This window comes from Ursus maritimus, unplaced genomic scaffold (assembly GCF_017311325.1).
Source record: "Ursus maritimus isolate PB19 unplaced genomic scaffold, ASM1731132v1 scaffold_23, whole genome shotgun sequence".
NCBI lineage: Eukaryota > Metazoa > Chordata > Mammalia > Carnivora > Ursidae > Ursus > Ursus maritimus.
The window spans coordinates 17,910,453-17,925,065 of record NW_024424786.1 but is presented as its reverse complement, the minus strand read 5'-3'; the positions used below and the strand labels follow the sequence as shown (position 1 = coordinate 17,925,065).

At 34.1% G+C, this 14,613-nt stretch overlaps 1 protein-coding gene across 3 annotated transcripts in view; it reads right to left on the bottom strand.

The window, feature by feature from the left end:
• The window catches only part of ELP4 (elongator acetyltransferase complex subunit 4), a 247,800-nt gene that overhangs the window by 178,876 nt on the left and 54,311 nt on the right, over positions 1–14,613 (bottom strand). For all 3 annotated transcript variants that reach the window (XM_008686852.2, XM_008686856.2, XM_008686854.2), the window contains exons 4-5: positions 11,970–12,101; positions 3,662–3,801 (exon numbers count right to left, since the gene is read on the bottom strand). In XM_008686852.2, coding sequence (XP_008685074.1) covers positions 3,662–3,801; positions 11,970–12,101 — 272 coding nt within the window. The remainder of the gene's footprint in view (positions 1–3,661; positions 3,802–11,969; positions 12,102–14,613) is intronic.

Below are 14,613 nucleotides of genomic sequence, written 5' to 3'. Positions count from 1 at the left end.
GGACTTCAGAGGGGAGGGGGGTGGGGGAATGGGATAGACCGGTGATGGGTAGTAAGGAGGGCACGTATTGCATGGTGCACTGGGTGTTATACACAACTAATGAATCATCGAGCCTTACATCGGAAACCGGGGATGTACTGCATGGTGACTAACATAATATAATAAAAAATCATTTAAAAAAAAAAAAAACAACAAATTCATTCTATTTACTACCAACTGTATGTAAACTCAATATTCAAGATCTGTTCTATTAAAAAAAAAGTAACATTTTATAATATAGTGGGTATATCAGTTGGCTTGGGCTCCTATAACAAAACACCACAGACTGGCTAAAACAACAGGAATTAATTTTGTTGAAGTTCAGGGGACTAGATGTCTAAGAGAAAGGTGCTAGCAGGTTTGGTATCTGGTGAGAACTCTCCTGTTGGGTTACAGATGGCCACTTTGTTGCTGGGTGGCTCACATAGCCTTTCATGTATAGGTGCTCAAGGAAAGAAAAGGAGCTAGATATCTTTCCCTCTTTTTAAGAACATCAATCCTATCAAACCAAGGTCCCACCCTCATGACCTCATCCAACTCTAATTACCTCCCAAAGGCCTCATTTCCAAATATCATCACACTGGGCTTCAACATATAAATCTGGGGCAGGGGGAAGCGGCAGGCAGAACCATAAACATTCAGTTTGTAACAGTAGGTTAAACAGTATGTTAGTAGATTTGTTAATAAATAAAAAAGCTTAAGATACTATCCCTACCCTGAAGATCGGCATTGTCTTCCTAAGGAAAACAGAACTGTCCTTGCATACCTGTTAGCAAAGCTTAATTCAAAATAATACCAAACAAAAAAAGTCTTGGATTCAGAATTATTCTCAAAATCATTTTTCCTATCACTGTTCTGTGACTCAGATTATCTGATTTATGACAATGAAATTTTATTAAAACAAAACCATCTGGTAATATTAGAGTGATACTTCTCAGGTTTTTATAGACAGGCTTGAATCTGAAACTTTAAATTATATGTACGAACATTTTCTATAGGCAAACCTGCCAATAATTTTAAATTAGTTAATGCAAATTTTAAATGACCTTCAGTTTTTCTTACCATAAAAAAACTTTGTTTCAACAGTGCCTTTAGAATATATGAAATTATATATTATATCCTCACATATGATAGTAGGACACAGCTATATCCTCTAGTCTTAATTACAGGAAAAGTACAGACAACTGTAAAGCTTAGCTTTATTGTTTTATAAATGAACTAGTAAAGTTCATTTTAGTGAAATGAGCACATGCTTTTCATAAATTAAATCTCACATGGGAAGTACTCATTTTCAAAATTAATTTAATTACATGTTTAAAGTTTAATTACATTTAATTAAGCATTTAAGTTTTATATGAAATAAATGAATTATCAGTTAACTGCTATGCAATGAAATATTGCCTTGATAATTAAAATCTATAAATTTTCCTATTCTGTGCAAAACCGCTAGTTCTCAAAAAACACTGTAAAAAAACCACATTTTAAAGACTACAGGACTATTTCCACGGCTGATCAAGGTGTAGTTTGCCCTGGCACCTGGCTTCATGTGCTGTACATTTACTACAGCAGCAAATGGAGGCATCCTGGCATAGAATAAAAAGAGGAGGTTTTGAAGACTTGGGTTTGGGTCAGAGACTTAGTCACTAACAGCCTGAAAGAATGGGAAAGCTACTTAACATCTCTGACATCAAGCTCCTAAAAAATGGGGATAATATCACTTCTTTTGGAGGGTTGTGGGAGTATTAGATGAGATATCACATGGTCAAATGCCTGGAACAGTACCTGACACGGAACAGATATTCAACAAATGTTAATTCCTTCTTTCTTTCAGTTGCTGAATGAATGAACAAAAAACCTTATACTTTGGGGCTTTAAAAAAAGTTTTATTCTTAAAATATTTTATTAATTACAAAAGTAACACCATATTTTTTTGTTTACTTTAATCATACTTAATGGACATTTTACATTTTTTAAATTTCCTTAAGTACTCCATGAATGGAGGCAATATAGCATTATAGCTAACAAAGAATTCTGAGTCAGAAAGAACTGACTTTGAAGTTAGGTTCCACCATTTACTACTTGAGAAATCAAGAAGTTATTTCCCAAGCCATAAAAGTGTATGTATGTCTGGTTTAGTGAATGGTAAAAATTAATAGTATTGATATATTGATTATAGTATAATCAATATAAACCATCCAAACTTAACAAAATATTAGTGGTGTAGGTAGGACAAACGGTAACCCCCTACTCCAATTTTTCAAAGAAGGATATTTATTTTTACTGAATTTAAGGGAATTTCCCAATGTTAACAGTAGGATGGACTCAGTCAGAACTCAGATTTCTTTTTTTATTTCTTTATCAGTGCTTTTTCCTTCATAACATAGGAAGGTAAAGGCAAAGGACAGCAATGTCTCTTGAAGCAGTAAAGCAAAAAGGGAGGGATCTGATTTAGGTCAGTCCTGGTTCTATCACTTAATAATTGAGCCTCAAATAAATAACTTCTGTGAATTTCAGTATCTTCTTCTGGAAAAAGGGAATACATACTTTGATAAGGTTCGTACACGGATTGTACTAGGTAACAAATGTAATACATAGTGGAGTGACCGACACACACAGCAGTCATTCATTAACGGTTGCTATTAACATGAAAACAACATCAAAGCACCACCTTGGTAAGTCTCAAGCCATAGAACAGAGAAACCATAATGAAGTGAAGATTTTTTATTTTTTGAAAGAGATTTAATAAAAGTAAATAGGATAGTCGTCACTAAATTCTCAAGTAATATTCCTGAAAAGAGACTCTGGATTTGTAAGTCATTTCAGTTCACAACGTCCTGTCTATTAAATCTCCATGTAATAACTCATCTCACTTTGAAAATAACTGGTTTTACAACATGAAAGAAAAGAGAGGCAACAACCTATTCCTTGGATTACTTTCCTTGATTCAACTGCAGTAAGAATTGAAATTACATATTCTTAACACTTTATAAATTATTCAATGTCAAGTACTGTAATTTTCAGAGTTTTGCCTTAATAAAGTTAGTAGCACTACAAACATGTTGTGTTGGTTTAATATTTAAAACTCTTCATTGTAAAACTCAAAAAATCCCTAAATTCTTTTAAGGCAACCTAAAAAAACACAGACTGCTGTATTTACAGAATAACTAGAAATAGAAAGCCTTAATAAATAAAATATTGGAAACTTACACTTTCTGTTTACTTTCTGAAAGAACACTTACTGAAAAACAGCAGTACTTCATACCATTTTCACTGCTATTATTATCAATAAGTAGTATTTAGATATCTATCTGCATTTAGGGCTAAAAGACCCTCCTTTAAAAACTATTCCACATTTTCTTGAAAATAAAAACAGTGGGCATTATATTTTTGGTATCCAGACTTTCAAACTGCAAATTAAGAAAAACAGCACAACCAACAGTTACAGAACCAGAAAAAGAAAACCACATATAAGGAAATAATATGAAACATATGCATAATTAAGGTTACACATTATATAGAAAACATTATTAGAATATGTACCTTTGGTTATGCATTACTTCAAAGAATGTGGTAAAAATGCGTTCTGTTAACCTGTGAAATCAGAATTGGGTCATTAACTTACCATGATTCTATATTAAGAGTTGAAGATAATTTTTCTGGAAAAAAAAATCCATGCCATTTTGAAGCCTCAATTAGTTCTTGTGGCATCCTTTTTGATGCATCATAATAGTGACCAAATCTTGAAGAAGATACTGGTCCAGACTGTTAAGAAAAGCCATATTGGTTGTTAAAAAATTACTGTTGTTTTTTTTTTTAAACTACAGTGTATTTGAACGACATTCAGCAAAATACTGATATGTTTGTGCATTTTAATGCTGATAAGAAGAGCTTATATACACAGACTTATTACATTTCTAAGAAGCATACAACTTTTATTATTTTAAATGATAACTTAGAAATCAACCTTTTCCTCTCACATGTTTCTTGGCTGCTGGTGAATCCCTAAATTTGATAAGAATTTGAACACCTCTTTGCTTTTCTTACTGTACACCTTCCTAAGTTAAAAAAAATTAATATACATGTCTTAATTATTTTTTAAAGGTTCCAGGTTTAAATGACAAATTAAATACGGAATTGATAAGAACTAATGAAAACTTAAGCCAATGAAATCATTGGTGAAGGGTCCAAAAGAAACTAGATATTTAAATATATTAAACTGAGCATAATTTAAAAATTAAATTCTCACAAGATAGTGTGTATATATATTCAAAATTTCTTACAAATTTAAAATTAAACTTATAGTATAAAATGTACTGGGGTACTCCTGTTGGGAACAAGACATGTGCTAAATTGGGAGAATGTATACAAAGCACATTAGTAAATCAGAAACCTGACATAATCATTAGTTCATTGATACCTCTTTTGTGCTATTATCAATTTCTCCAACAAATTATCTTTCTTATAAGAAACTCTAGTAACTATTGATGTTGAATTTACTTACACAGGATAGTAAATGCCTAGTAATAGGACATTCTCATTATATTGCTTTGAATGGACTCTGTGCTCATTCAACACATTAGAAATAATATATATACACCTCTGTCCAAAGTTGAACTGCTAACAGATTCCACCTGGCAATAGTTTCTAATCTAAATTTACAAAATTTCCACTATCCTGAATACTACGAAACAGACAAATTTCAGAACATTCAACAAAACAGATAATCTGCAGATAATCTACAGAAACTGAAGAACTATACGCAGTAAGTTCTTAATTTATTTTACTAAGTGACAACTTTGTAATTTAGATAAACAGACATTTCTTTGACGCTAGATATTTGCATATTAAGACTTAAAGGATTAATATTCTTAAATTGGATGCCTACCAATATCAAATTATACAGTAACATAGAATTAAAAAAATTAAGTCTAATAGAAACATTATGCTCAGATTCAGAGTCTGTGGGTTTGGCATTTATCTTCTAAGTAAAATGACTGTTCACCCCTCCATAAGACACTGTTTATTTTCATTAACGAAAGAGACCTATCAATTGGCTCAACCTAATGTTTTCAGTACAATATATACACAAGTATGGTTCCTAAAACATGATTTATCTATTTACCATGACAGTATTAACAAATAAATTATGAGACATTAAAGTATGTTTCTTAAAAATAGGGTAAAGTTTTTAAATGTAAAGTTATTAGTATAAAGCAATTTAAACAAGGTCTGTTCTTTGGCCTATAATCTATTCTTTATCCGGATTATAGTTCAGAATGTTTTTACTGCAATCTCTGCTAGAGCTCATCTTTTTATTGTGTAAGTCCAAGCCCCCTTAATGTTTTAGAAAGGCCTTGACTAACTGAACTTTGATCTGATGTCTTCATTGAGAAAAACACCAGGTTGCCCATTTCAGATGCAAATCCTCCTAAGGCCCAATAGAATTTAGTAAAGACAAGCAAAAAAGAAGAAACAAGAAGTTTCCAGGATCCTCTTTGAGAATCCTGGGGCACACTGGTGTCCTTAATCCACGCTGCTCCATGGATTAAGGTAGGTGATAACCTTTCCTGATTCAAAAGAATAAGCAGAGTGCCTACAAACTGGGTGGAGACTAGGATTTGGTAATAATAAAACACCATGCAATAAAAGCTTGGTCTATGTCAGAAGCCTCTGAAAAGGCCTCAATGTACCACATTCCCAGGCCTAGTAGGGAAGCTTGCAAAAGCCTACCTGAATCAAATAAGCATGAATAATCTATTTTAGCAGACTGGCCATGGGGAGAGAGAAAGAAAGAGAGACTTTTCGCTTCTTTTGAGTTTGAGTTAATAAATTTATTAGTGCACTGAAGGTTCTTGAAGTCTTGGGTACTCAGAGAAATATGCTAAATTGCCAAGAAGCAAAGTATGCTTTTTAAGTTGCCGTCTCTATTAATGTTTCTAATTATAATATTAATGTGATAGAAATCTCAGATTTGGGATGAATCAAGGCAGAAAATTGATTTCATGCTGTGACAGTTTACATATAGAACACAAATAATTCATTAAAATGTAAGACTGAATTTGGAAGCTTTTCTTATTACAATTAACTTACTAATTTTTTTAGAAATTAAGATTAAATATGGCAACTAAAATATTCACAAGGTAGACATTACAAATTTTATTAATGATGAAAAGCTTTTAATCCTTCAATAAAAATGAAAATGGAAAAATAAATATACCCTTACAGGGAAAACAATTTTGTAAGTTTTTTTTTCTACCCAAAACATTGAAATATAATCAGATTTTAAAAAATACTGTGAAATCTTTTGAGGCTTAGAATTATAAAACAAAGACTTCAACTATTTCCTCTGAAAAAAGATAACTAAATGCTTTAAGTCTGGATAATACTCTATGAAAAAATGTCAACTCCACGTAAAGATACATTAGAAAAATCAAAATGTCATCAATAACTAGTCAGTTTTACTCAGTTTGATAAGAACATGTTGCTTTAGTTTTACATTATGAAAACTTCTGTTTCACAGTCACAGATTAACCTTTACCTTTGTCAACTGTGGAACAGAAAATGAGGGAATGGTTCAGTAAAAATTTACTATGATAAGGAAAAATTAAGTCTGATGGGGGACCAGAAGGAGCACAGAACAATAAAACAATACCATCCCTCACCTCCAGTATGTTAGAAAGAAACAAAACTCTCAGACAAAAGCCACACCACAAATAAACAGTCTAAACAAGACATTTTCTTATTATTGTTGCCATTTTTTGTTCCTCAGCATGGCATAACAGAAAGCAAGAACCCAAATGGTTAACTAACCACTTTGAGCCTCAGTTTAACCACCAATAAAAACTATTTGGTTAGGCTGTTGTGAGAATCTAATGCAATACTGGCAATGAATATTTTGTAATTGTAAAGCACTACATAAATGATATTAATTATTATTATTGTATCACGATTCCCTAGAGAATCAGAAGATCTATCACTACCCTTTGTAATTACATTACCTCATTCAAAAAAGGATATTCATTGTCACCTGCAATATGCACACATCAATCAGAAGGACTCTTGTGGCTGAACCACTAAGACAGAGAGCCAAAGTGTAATGAAGATTTAATATAATAAAGATCTAATACATTACTGTGAAGTGCTGGAGCCATTGTAGGCTTGGGTAATAGAATGATACAGTACTGAAGGAATCAGGTCTCAGAATATGCTGTAAGCTACCAATTCTTGGGGTGAGGAGGGAATAGGATTTGATGATTGGATGAGGAAAAAAAAGAGCAGACCCACCTAACAGAGAATCAGAATCACAGGCCAAGGGAGGGGGCCTTTTTAAAACTACACACCCCTCCAACTGCAGGCAGCCCTGCTTTATTCTCTACTGAGCCACTGTTACTGACTTAGGTATGCATATTCTTATCCTTTTTTGCATTCCCCAAGTGGAAATGTGACTACACTCTTCGAAACTGGTGGCAAGTTACATTAAAAGGTATCTCTGATAAATGACATTGCTAGTTTTGGACTACTTGTTTAATCTTTACTCATAAAAGTTTTAACTATATTATGTTCCAGGTAGAACACAGAAAACCCAGGGTTTTGTTGTTGTTTTAAAACTAATATGGCAAAGTAAAGGGATCTATAAAGTAGATGATAGCTGAAGTCTTATCAGTCTTGGCAAATCCTCATATATAAAATTTCCGTGACAGGCAAATATACATGCTGGTGATATTTCAAAGAAAAGGAAAGAAGTCAGAAGATTCTACTTTGTAAACTTGACAGAGCTCACTTATAAATACTAATAAACTTAAGTTTGACCATTGACAGTAAATTAAAAATAAGCTATTATTTTATTTGTATTAATTAATGCAACTTAACTCAGTTTTGCATTTAATTCACATACTATATAATTCATTCACTTGCAAATTTAACAAATAACTATTGAGCACCCATTGTATGCCAGTAAAACAAGATATTCAAAGTCCCTTTCTTTCATTGAGCTTGCAGCCCAGTAGGAGGAGACAGATGATATTATCTGGTAGGTGATGATAAGTGCCCTGAAGAAAAATAAGACAGTGAAAGGAGATGAGAGAGAGAGAGAGAGAGGTTTTATTTCTTTATAGAAAGTGAGAAAAGAATACATTCCTGATTAAGTGATATTTTAGTGGAGAACTCAAGAAAATGGGAGAGTAAGCCATCTGGGAAAGATCACTGTAAGAAGATCACAATTTTTAAAACAAACTATAAACTTTGAAAACTGATCACTGGGTTTATGTGTTAATATGTGACCACTGAGGAGAAGCTTACTTCCATAGATAAAATCAAAACAACTGCAGGCACACCACACTCTAAAAAGAAGAGTGGAATAAGGACTACTTACTTATATGTAAAAGGGTCAGGAACAGCACTTGTAATTATAATATATAAAGAAACAATGTAAGAAACAAAGAACTTTTGCCCCCACTTTAAACAGATTTTGTAACAAGCAGTAAAAAATAAAAGGCTTAAAGTTTCAGTTATTTGCATCTTCTCTGACGATTTCACCTGAAGAATGTTAGTGACCAATGAAAAAACTAAAACATAGCTGAGATCAGAGTGAAAATAAAGCAAATGCAAGATGCACGTGATTTATATAACCAACAACTGGACTAGCATATTGGCTCTATAAGAAAGCTAAATTTAACTGAGAGCTTTTGTTCATTATTGACCCTTTCAGAACATACCAGGAGAAAAATTAGAATACAGTCACTCTTTACAAAAGAGTCACCATTAAGCTCAGGAATTTAAATGAAACTGCCAGCTCAAAGACATGAATGAAGGTCTTTGCCATTAGGGTTCTCAAGTGCTAGTCCTACAGCCCTTGTCTGTTTTAATCTCTCTCACTCTACTCACATTTTCCTAAGCAGAGTAACTCCATCTACTCCAGCCTCTTACACCCAGTTCTTAATCACATCCCAGCTACGCTATGACTGCAACAACTGACTACACAGAGCTTCCCTCTATTTTTTAATACACATGTATGGCCTTCTACTGTATACAAATACTGTAATTTACTTAACCAAGTGCTTACTGATGGACATTTAGTTTATTCCCAACCTTTTGCTATTAAAAATATGCTACATAAATAGATCATGTATTCATTTTACATATGAGTAAATATATTCATAAGGTAAATCCCCAAAAGGATCAAAGGGTATGTGTTTTTTGTAATTCTGAAGGATACTACCAAAACACCCTCCACAGAAATTGTACCTATTTACATTTCCGCCAGCAAAGTATGAAAGTACTATTTCCCCCACACCCTTGCTAATTTAGTGTGTCACCAAACATTTTAGGTTATTGACAACCTGTTAGGAGAAAACTGGCAGGTCAGTGCAGTTTTTTTGTTTGTTTGTTTGTTTTTAAAGATTTTGTTTTATTTATTTGACAGAGACAGCCAGCGAGAGAGGGAACACAAGCAGGGGGAGTGGGAGAGGAAGAAGCAGGCTCCTAACACAGGAGCCTAATGTGGGGCTCGATCCCAGAACGCTGGGATCACGCCCTGAGCTGAAGGCAGATGCTTAAAGACTGCACCACCCAAGCGCCCCTGTTTGTTTTTTTTAAGATTTTATTTATTTATTTGACAGAGAGAGAGAGAGAGAGAGAGAGCGCACAAGCAGGGGGAGCAGCAGAGGGAGAAACTCCCTGCTCAGTGGGGATCCCAATGTGGGGCTCGATCCCAGGACCCTGGGACCACAACCTGAGCTGAAGACAGATGCTTAACTGACTGAGCCACCCAGGCGCCCCTGGTCAGTGCAATTTTAATTTGCATTTCTCTTATTGTCACTGAAACTGGGCATCTGCGTTTGTATGTTTAAGGGCCACCTAAATTTCCTTTACATATTTCTGCCCATTTAAAAAAATTGGGTTGGTAGACTATTCCTTATTCATTTTAGAAGTTCTTTGTATAAAAGTAAAATTTATTCCTTATTCTATCAGTTGCAAATATCCTTGCTTCAGTTTGTAGTTTCTTCACAGTCATTTATTTATTTTTATTTTTATTTTTTTTAAAGATTTTATTTATTTATTCGACAGAGATAGAGACAGCCAGTGAGAGAGGGAACACAAGCAGGGGGAGTGGGAGAGGAAGAAGCAGGCTCATAGCAGAGGAGCCCGATGTGGGGCTCGATCCCAGAACGCCGGGATCACGCCCTGAGCCGAAGGCAGACGCCTAACCGCTTTGCCACCCAGGCGCCCCTCTTCACAGTCATTTAAATCATGCTTAAAGATCTTATTATTCAAATAGCTTTCCCATCTAAATTAGAACAATTTATCACTGCTTAATATGTACCTATTATACGATATTTTATACTTAACACACAGGTGAAACTTACTCAATATTTGCTGGCTGTATAAATGTATAAATACATTTATCGCACACCAAATATTTATTGAGAATTAATATAGATGCTGGAGATATGAGAGAAAATAAAACAGGCTCTCTACCTTCATAGAGAATTCTGTCTGATGGAGAAAAGAGTTATACCAACAATTACCCACAAAATAACGTTAGAAGTACTTTAAAATACATGAAGTGCTATGGACACAAAAATAAAAAACTAGATAATTATGTATGCAAAACTGTCAGAGTAGTAATATTTGCACATGGAGAAGGCTGAGTTGGTGAATAAGAAAGTGAAAAGCATTACCAGCAGAAATGTAAGCAATTTACAAGGAGCAACTCCATTAGGATGGGTGGATATGGTGTTTTATATACACACAGGAGGAGACTAAAAGGTAGGCTTGGATTATGTTGTATAGATCTTATATACAATCTCAAGAAGTTTGTATTTCATATTTCAGGCTTATAATGGCAAACAGGTTTCATCTCACTTATTAACTCTTACATATTAACTGGTAGTGACCACACAGAATATTGCAGAGAATTCTAAGGTGTTGTCTAGGCTTGGCAGAAGGGTTCTATGATTGACAGTCTGCCATGCATTTAGAAGGAGGCAGTGGAAACAATCTCCCAAATTAGGCATTTATAGTTAAGGAGTGTTACAAACGTATCTGTCCTTGGGAAGGTAATAGTGATGTCAGTGTAGAAGACAGAAGGGTAGGCTATGGGTATTGGGTCTTATTCAGATTAGAATTTCTCTCTGGTAGACATTAAAGTGTTCTGAAAAATGAATAAGTAAACAATCAAATAAAGGAGCTAATAAATGAACAGGGCCTTCACCAGGAGCAGAGTTCATAACCTTTAGTGGGCAGATTTACTGATATTTTCCCTTCATTTCCTGTCTCTTAGTCTATCCTGGACAGATGAGGTTATCAAATGGCTGAGTTTGAAAATATAATGATAGAAAACGTATAGGAATAAAAACTGTAATTCCAAAGAACTGCCACTTTATGCTGATTATTTACAGGTAACGAAGCTGGATAGAAATAGCTTAATGGGGGCACCTGGGTGGCACAGCAGTTAAGCGTCTGCCTTCGGCTCAGGGCGTGATCCCGGCGTTATGGGATCGAGCCCCACATCAGGCTCCTCCGCTATGAGCCTGCTTCTTCCTCTCCCACTCCCCCTGCTTGTGTTCCCTCTCGCTGGCTGTCTCTATCTCTGTCAAATAAATAAATAAAATCTTTAACAAAACCAAACAAACAAAAAAGGAATAGCTTAATGAGTTCACTTACTCTGGCTTATCACCCTAGAATAAAAGATTCTATATGGAAATTATGGAAGAAATGAAGTCTATTTTGGTAAAAAAAATTTGCCATAATTTAATTTTTTAAGAAATGTCATCTTGATAAAATACTCTACAAATAAAATATCTAGTTATTTAAATAAGAAAAAATACATTGTAGTGCATTTAAAGAATAACAGGTATACCACAAAAGATTCTATAAAATGAAAACAAATACATTTGCAAATTTTAGAAATAGTTTGTATGCTGACTTGCCTCCATCTTGGGTAATAACTGGTAACGCCAAGCTATTTTCATCTTAATGTTAGAGTCTGGTGTTTTATCATTACATACATCTTCATCAAAATCTTTTTTACAATTATCATCAAGTAATGGTGCAGGAAGTTCCTAAGAAAACAGAATGACACATTATTGAGCATCTGTGATTAAAAAATGTGACGATTTTCTTAAATTATAATATCAGCAATACTAGAACTTTCCAAGACCTTGATGCCTTAAAATTGATCGAAGCATACAGTCATGACAATATGGCTATTTCTGAAACAGAGTAAATGGTATATATAATAATATGAAGTTTTTTTTTAGCAATGAACTAGAATTTAAAGAAAATATTCAAATTTTTATACTATCAAAAAACAAATGCTATTGCAATAAGAGGTATGATCTTATATATATATATACACATACACACACACTTAAAGCAAAGCCTGGAATTAGCATTTATGTATTACATGTAATTATTGTTATGTCTGCTGCAAGGTAAAAATAAAGCACGTGTGCAATCTGTTTACTGGTTTGTAATACTAGAATTCAAAAAATTCATTCACCTAAATAATCGGTGAAGTAACAACAATAAGACATTTATTCTGCCCTTATCAAATGTTAGTTTTGTACCCGTGAGCCTATGTCTCTTCTTTTAAAAATGAAAATAGAGTTTAAAATCTCATTAAGTAGAGACATTGAAGTCCAATTTTATCTTTTCTGGAAGCTGACCCAGACAGTAGCTATAAAAAAACATATGGAAAACATTTGTGTGTGTGTGTGTATGTGTGTAGAGGAACTACAGAAATAACGCCAAGAAAAAGTACCAAGTTTCTTGGAGAAGGAAAGCACATGCTATAGTTGCCTTTTATATTAGCAAAAATTATAAAGATAATGTGGGGTGCTGGATTAGTAAACATAATCTTGTGCTATGACATAAATTAGTCTAAATTGCAACTTTTACTTTGCAAAATCAAATTTATTTATGCTTAGAATCATGTCAACTAATCAGCTGGAAAATACATTAACCATCATATGTTTTAGTTATCTTCTAAAAGACCTCCAAACAGAACCACACTTTAATTTATGCTTGTATTAGAGACTAGTTATGTCATTTAAACTCTGAATCCATCATTCCCAGCAAAGCATTAGTATCTTACAAAATATAAAATAACTTATGTTTTCAATGGAAATAAATATTTGTGAGGCATATGGTACAATACAGTATAGTGGTTATGAGTTTGAATTCTACAACCAGATTTTTTAGGTCCAAATCTTGGCTTTACACACTAACAGTTGTGTCTGTGGTTACCTTGACCACCTACTGGACCTCTCTATGTCTCTATTCATCATCTGAAATACAGCGATAACAGCATTCATTTCATTGGGTTTTTGTGAAGAATAAATGAGTAAAAAATGTGAAATGTGAAGAACGGTGCTTGCTGCATGTTAAGCACTTAATAAACATTTGATTGTAGAAATTTGGTCAAATAATTGCCTTAACCTACTACTCAGAGCCACATATTTTGAGTTGACAATAGTAAGGCAATGTACTGATTGTTGAATCATTACATCATACACTTAAAATTAATATAACTTGCACGTTAATTATACTTGAATTAAAAAAAAGGAAATATCCAGTACAGAATGCAGAAAACAGGAACCCAACAGTCTTCCTGAGTTGAAGAGACAAGTTAGGAGTTCAAGGAGGCCATGCGGCAAAGTCCAGGGGAAGAGGGGAGCACAGAGAGAGGCAACTTTTTTTTTTTTTTTTAAGATTTATTTATTTGTCAGAGAGAGAGAGAGAGAGAGCCAGATGCACAAGCAGGGGGAGTGGTAGGCAGAGGGAGAAGCAGGCTCCCCACTAAGCAAGGAGCCCGATATGGGACTCCATCCCAGGACCCTGGGAATATGACCTGAGCCAAAGGCAGATGCTTAACCAACTGAGCCACCCAGGTGCCCCTGTAGAGGCATCTCCTGAGTACTAATCAGCACAAGGACATAAGAAAACTACCCAAAACTGGTGAGAGAACTGCTCAAAAGGAGCAAGGTGAACAATTTCTGCAGCTCAGATAGAACCAGAAAAGTCCATGGTCTCCACCGAAACCTTGTAATTCATGGAACACTAAGTAGTGAGGCAAAATCAGCCCTAGAAAAAAAGCTGCTCTCATTCCACCTGATGAAGCGTAAAAGCAAGCCTCATAGTGATCAAACATTTCCAAGTAACTTTACCGAATCCCAGAAATGACCTCAAGAATGTTTGAAGGAATGTAAAATATCCAGGACTTCTTATATTAAAATTCACAATATCTGGAGCCAATTAAAAAATTACCAGGAGTGGAAAAGAACAGGAGAATATGACCCATAATAAGGAGATGCAGCAATGATACAAACACAGTTAGACTAAGACAAAAATCAATTATAATCCTGTCCATGTGTTCAATAAAGATTGAGCATATAGAGACAGGAAAGATATATTTTTAAAAGACCCAAATGAATCTCTAGAGATGAACACTTTAACATCTGAGACTTTTAAAACACAATGGACAAAAGAGCAGATTAGACATTGCAGGAAAAAAGACTAATAAGCTTCAAGACATAGCAATAGAAATTATAAAAGAATTATGACAAAGGTATA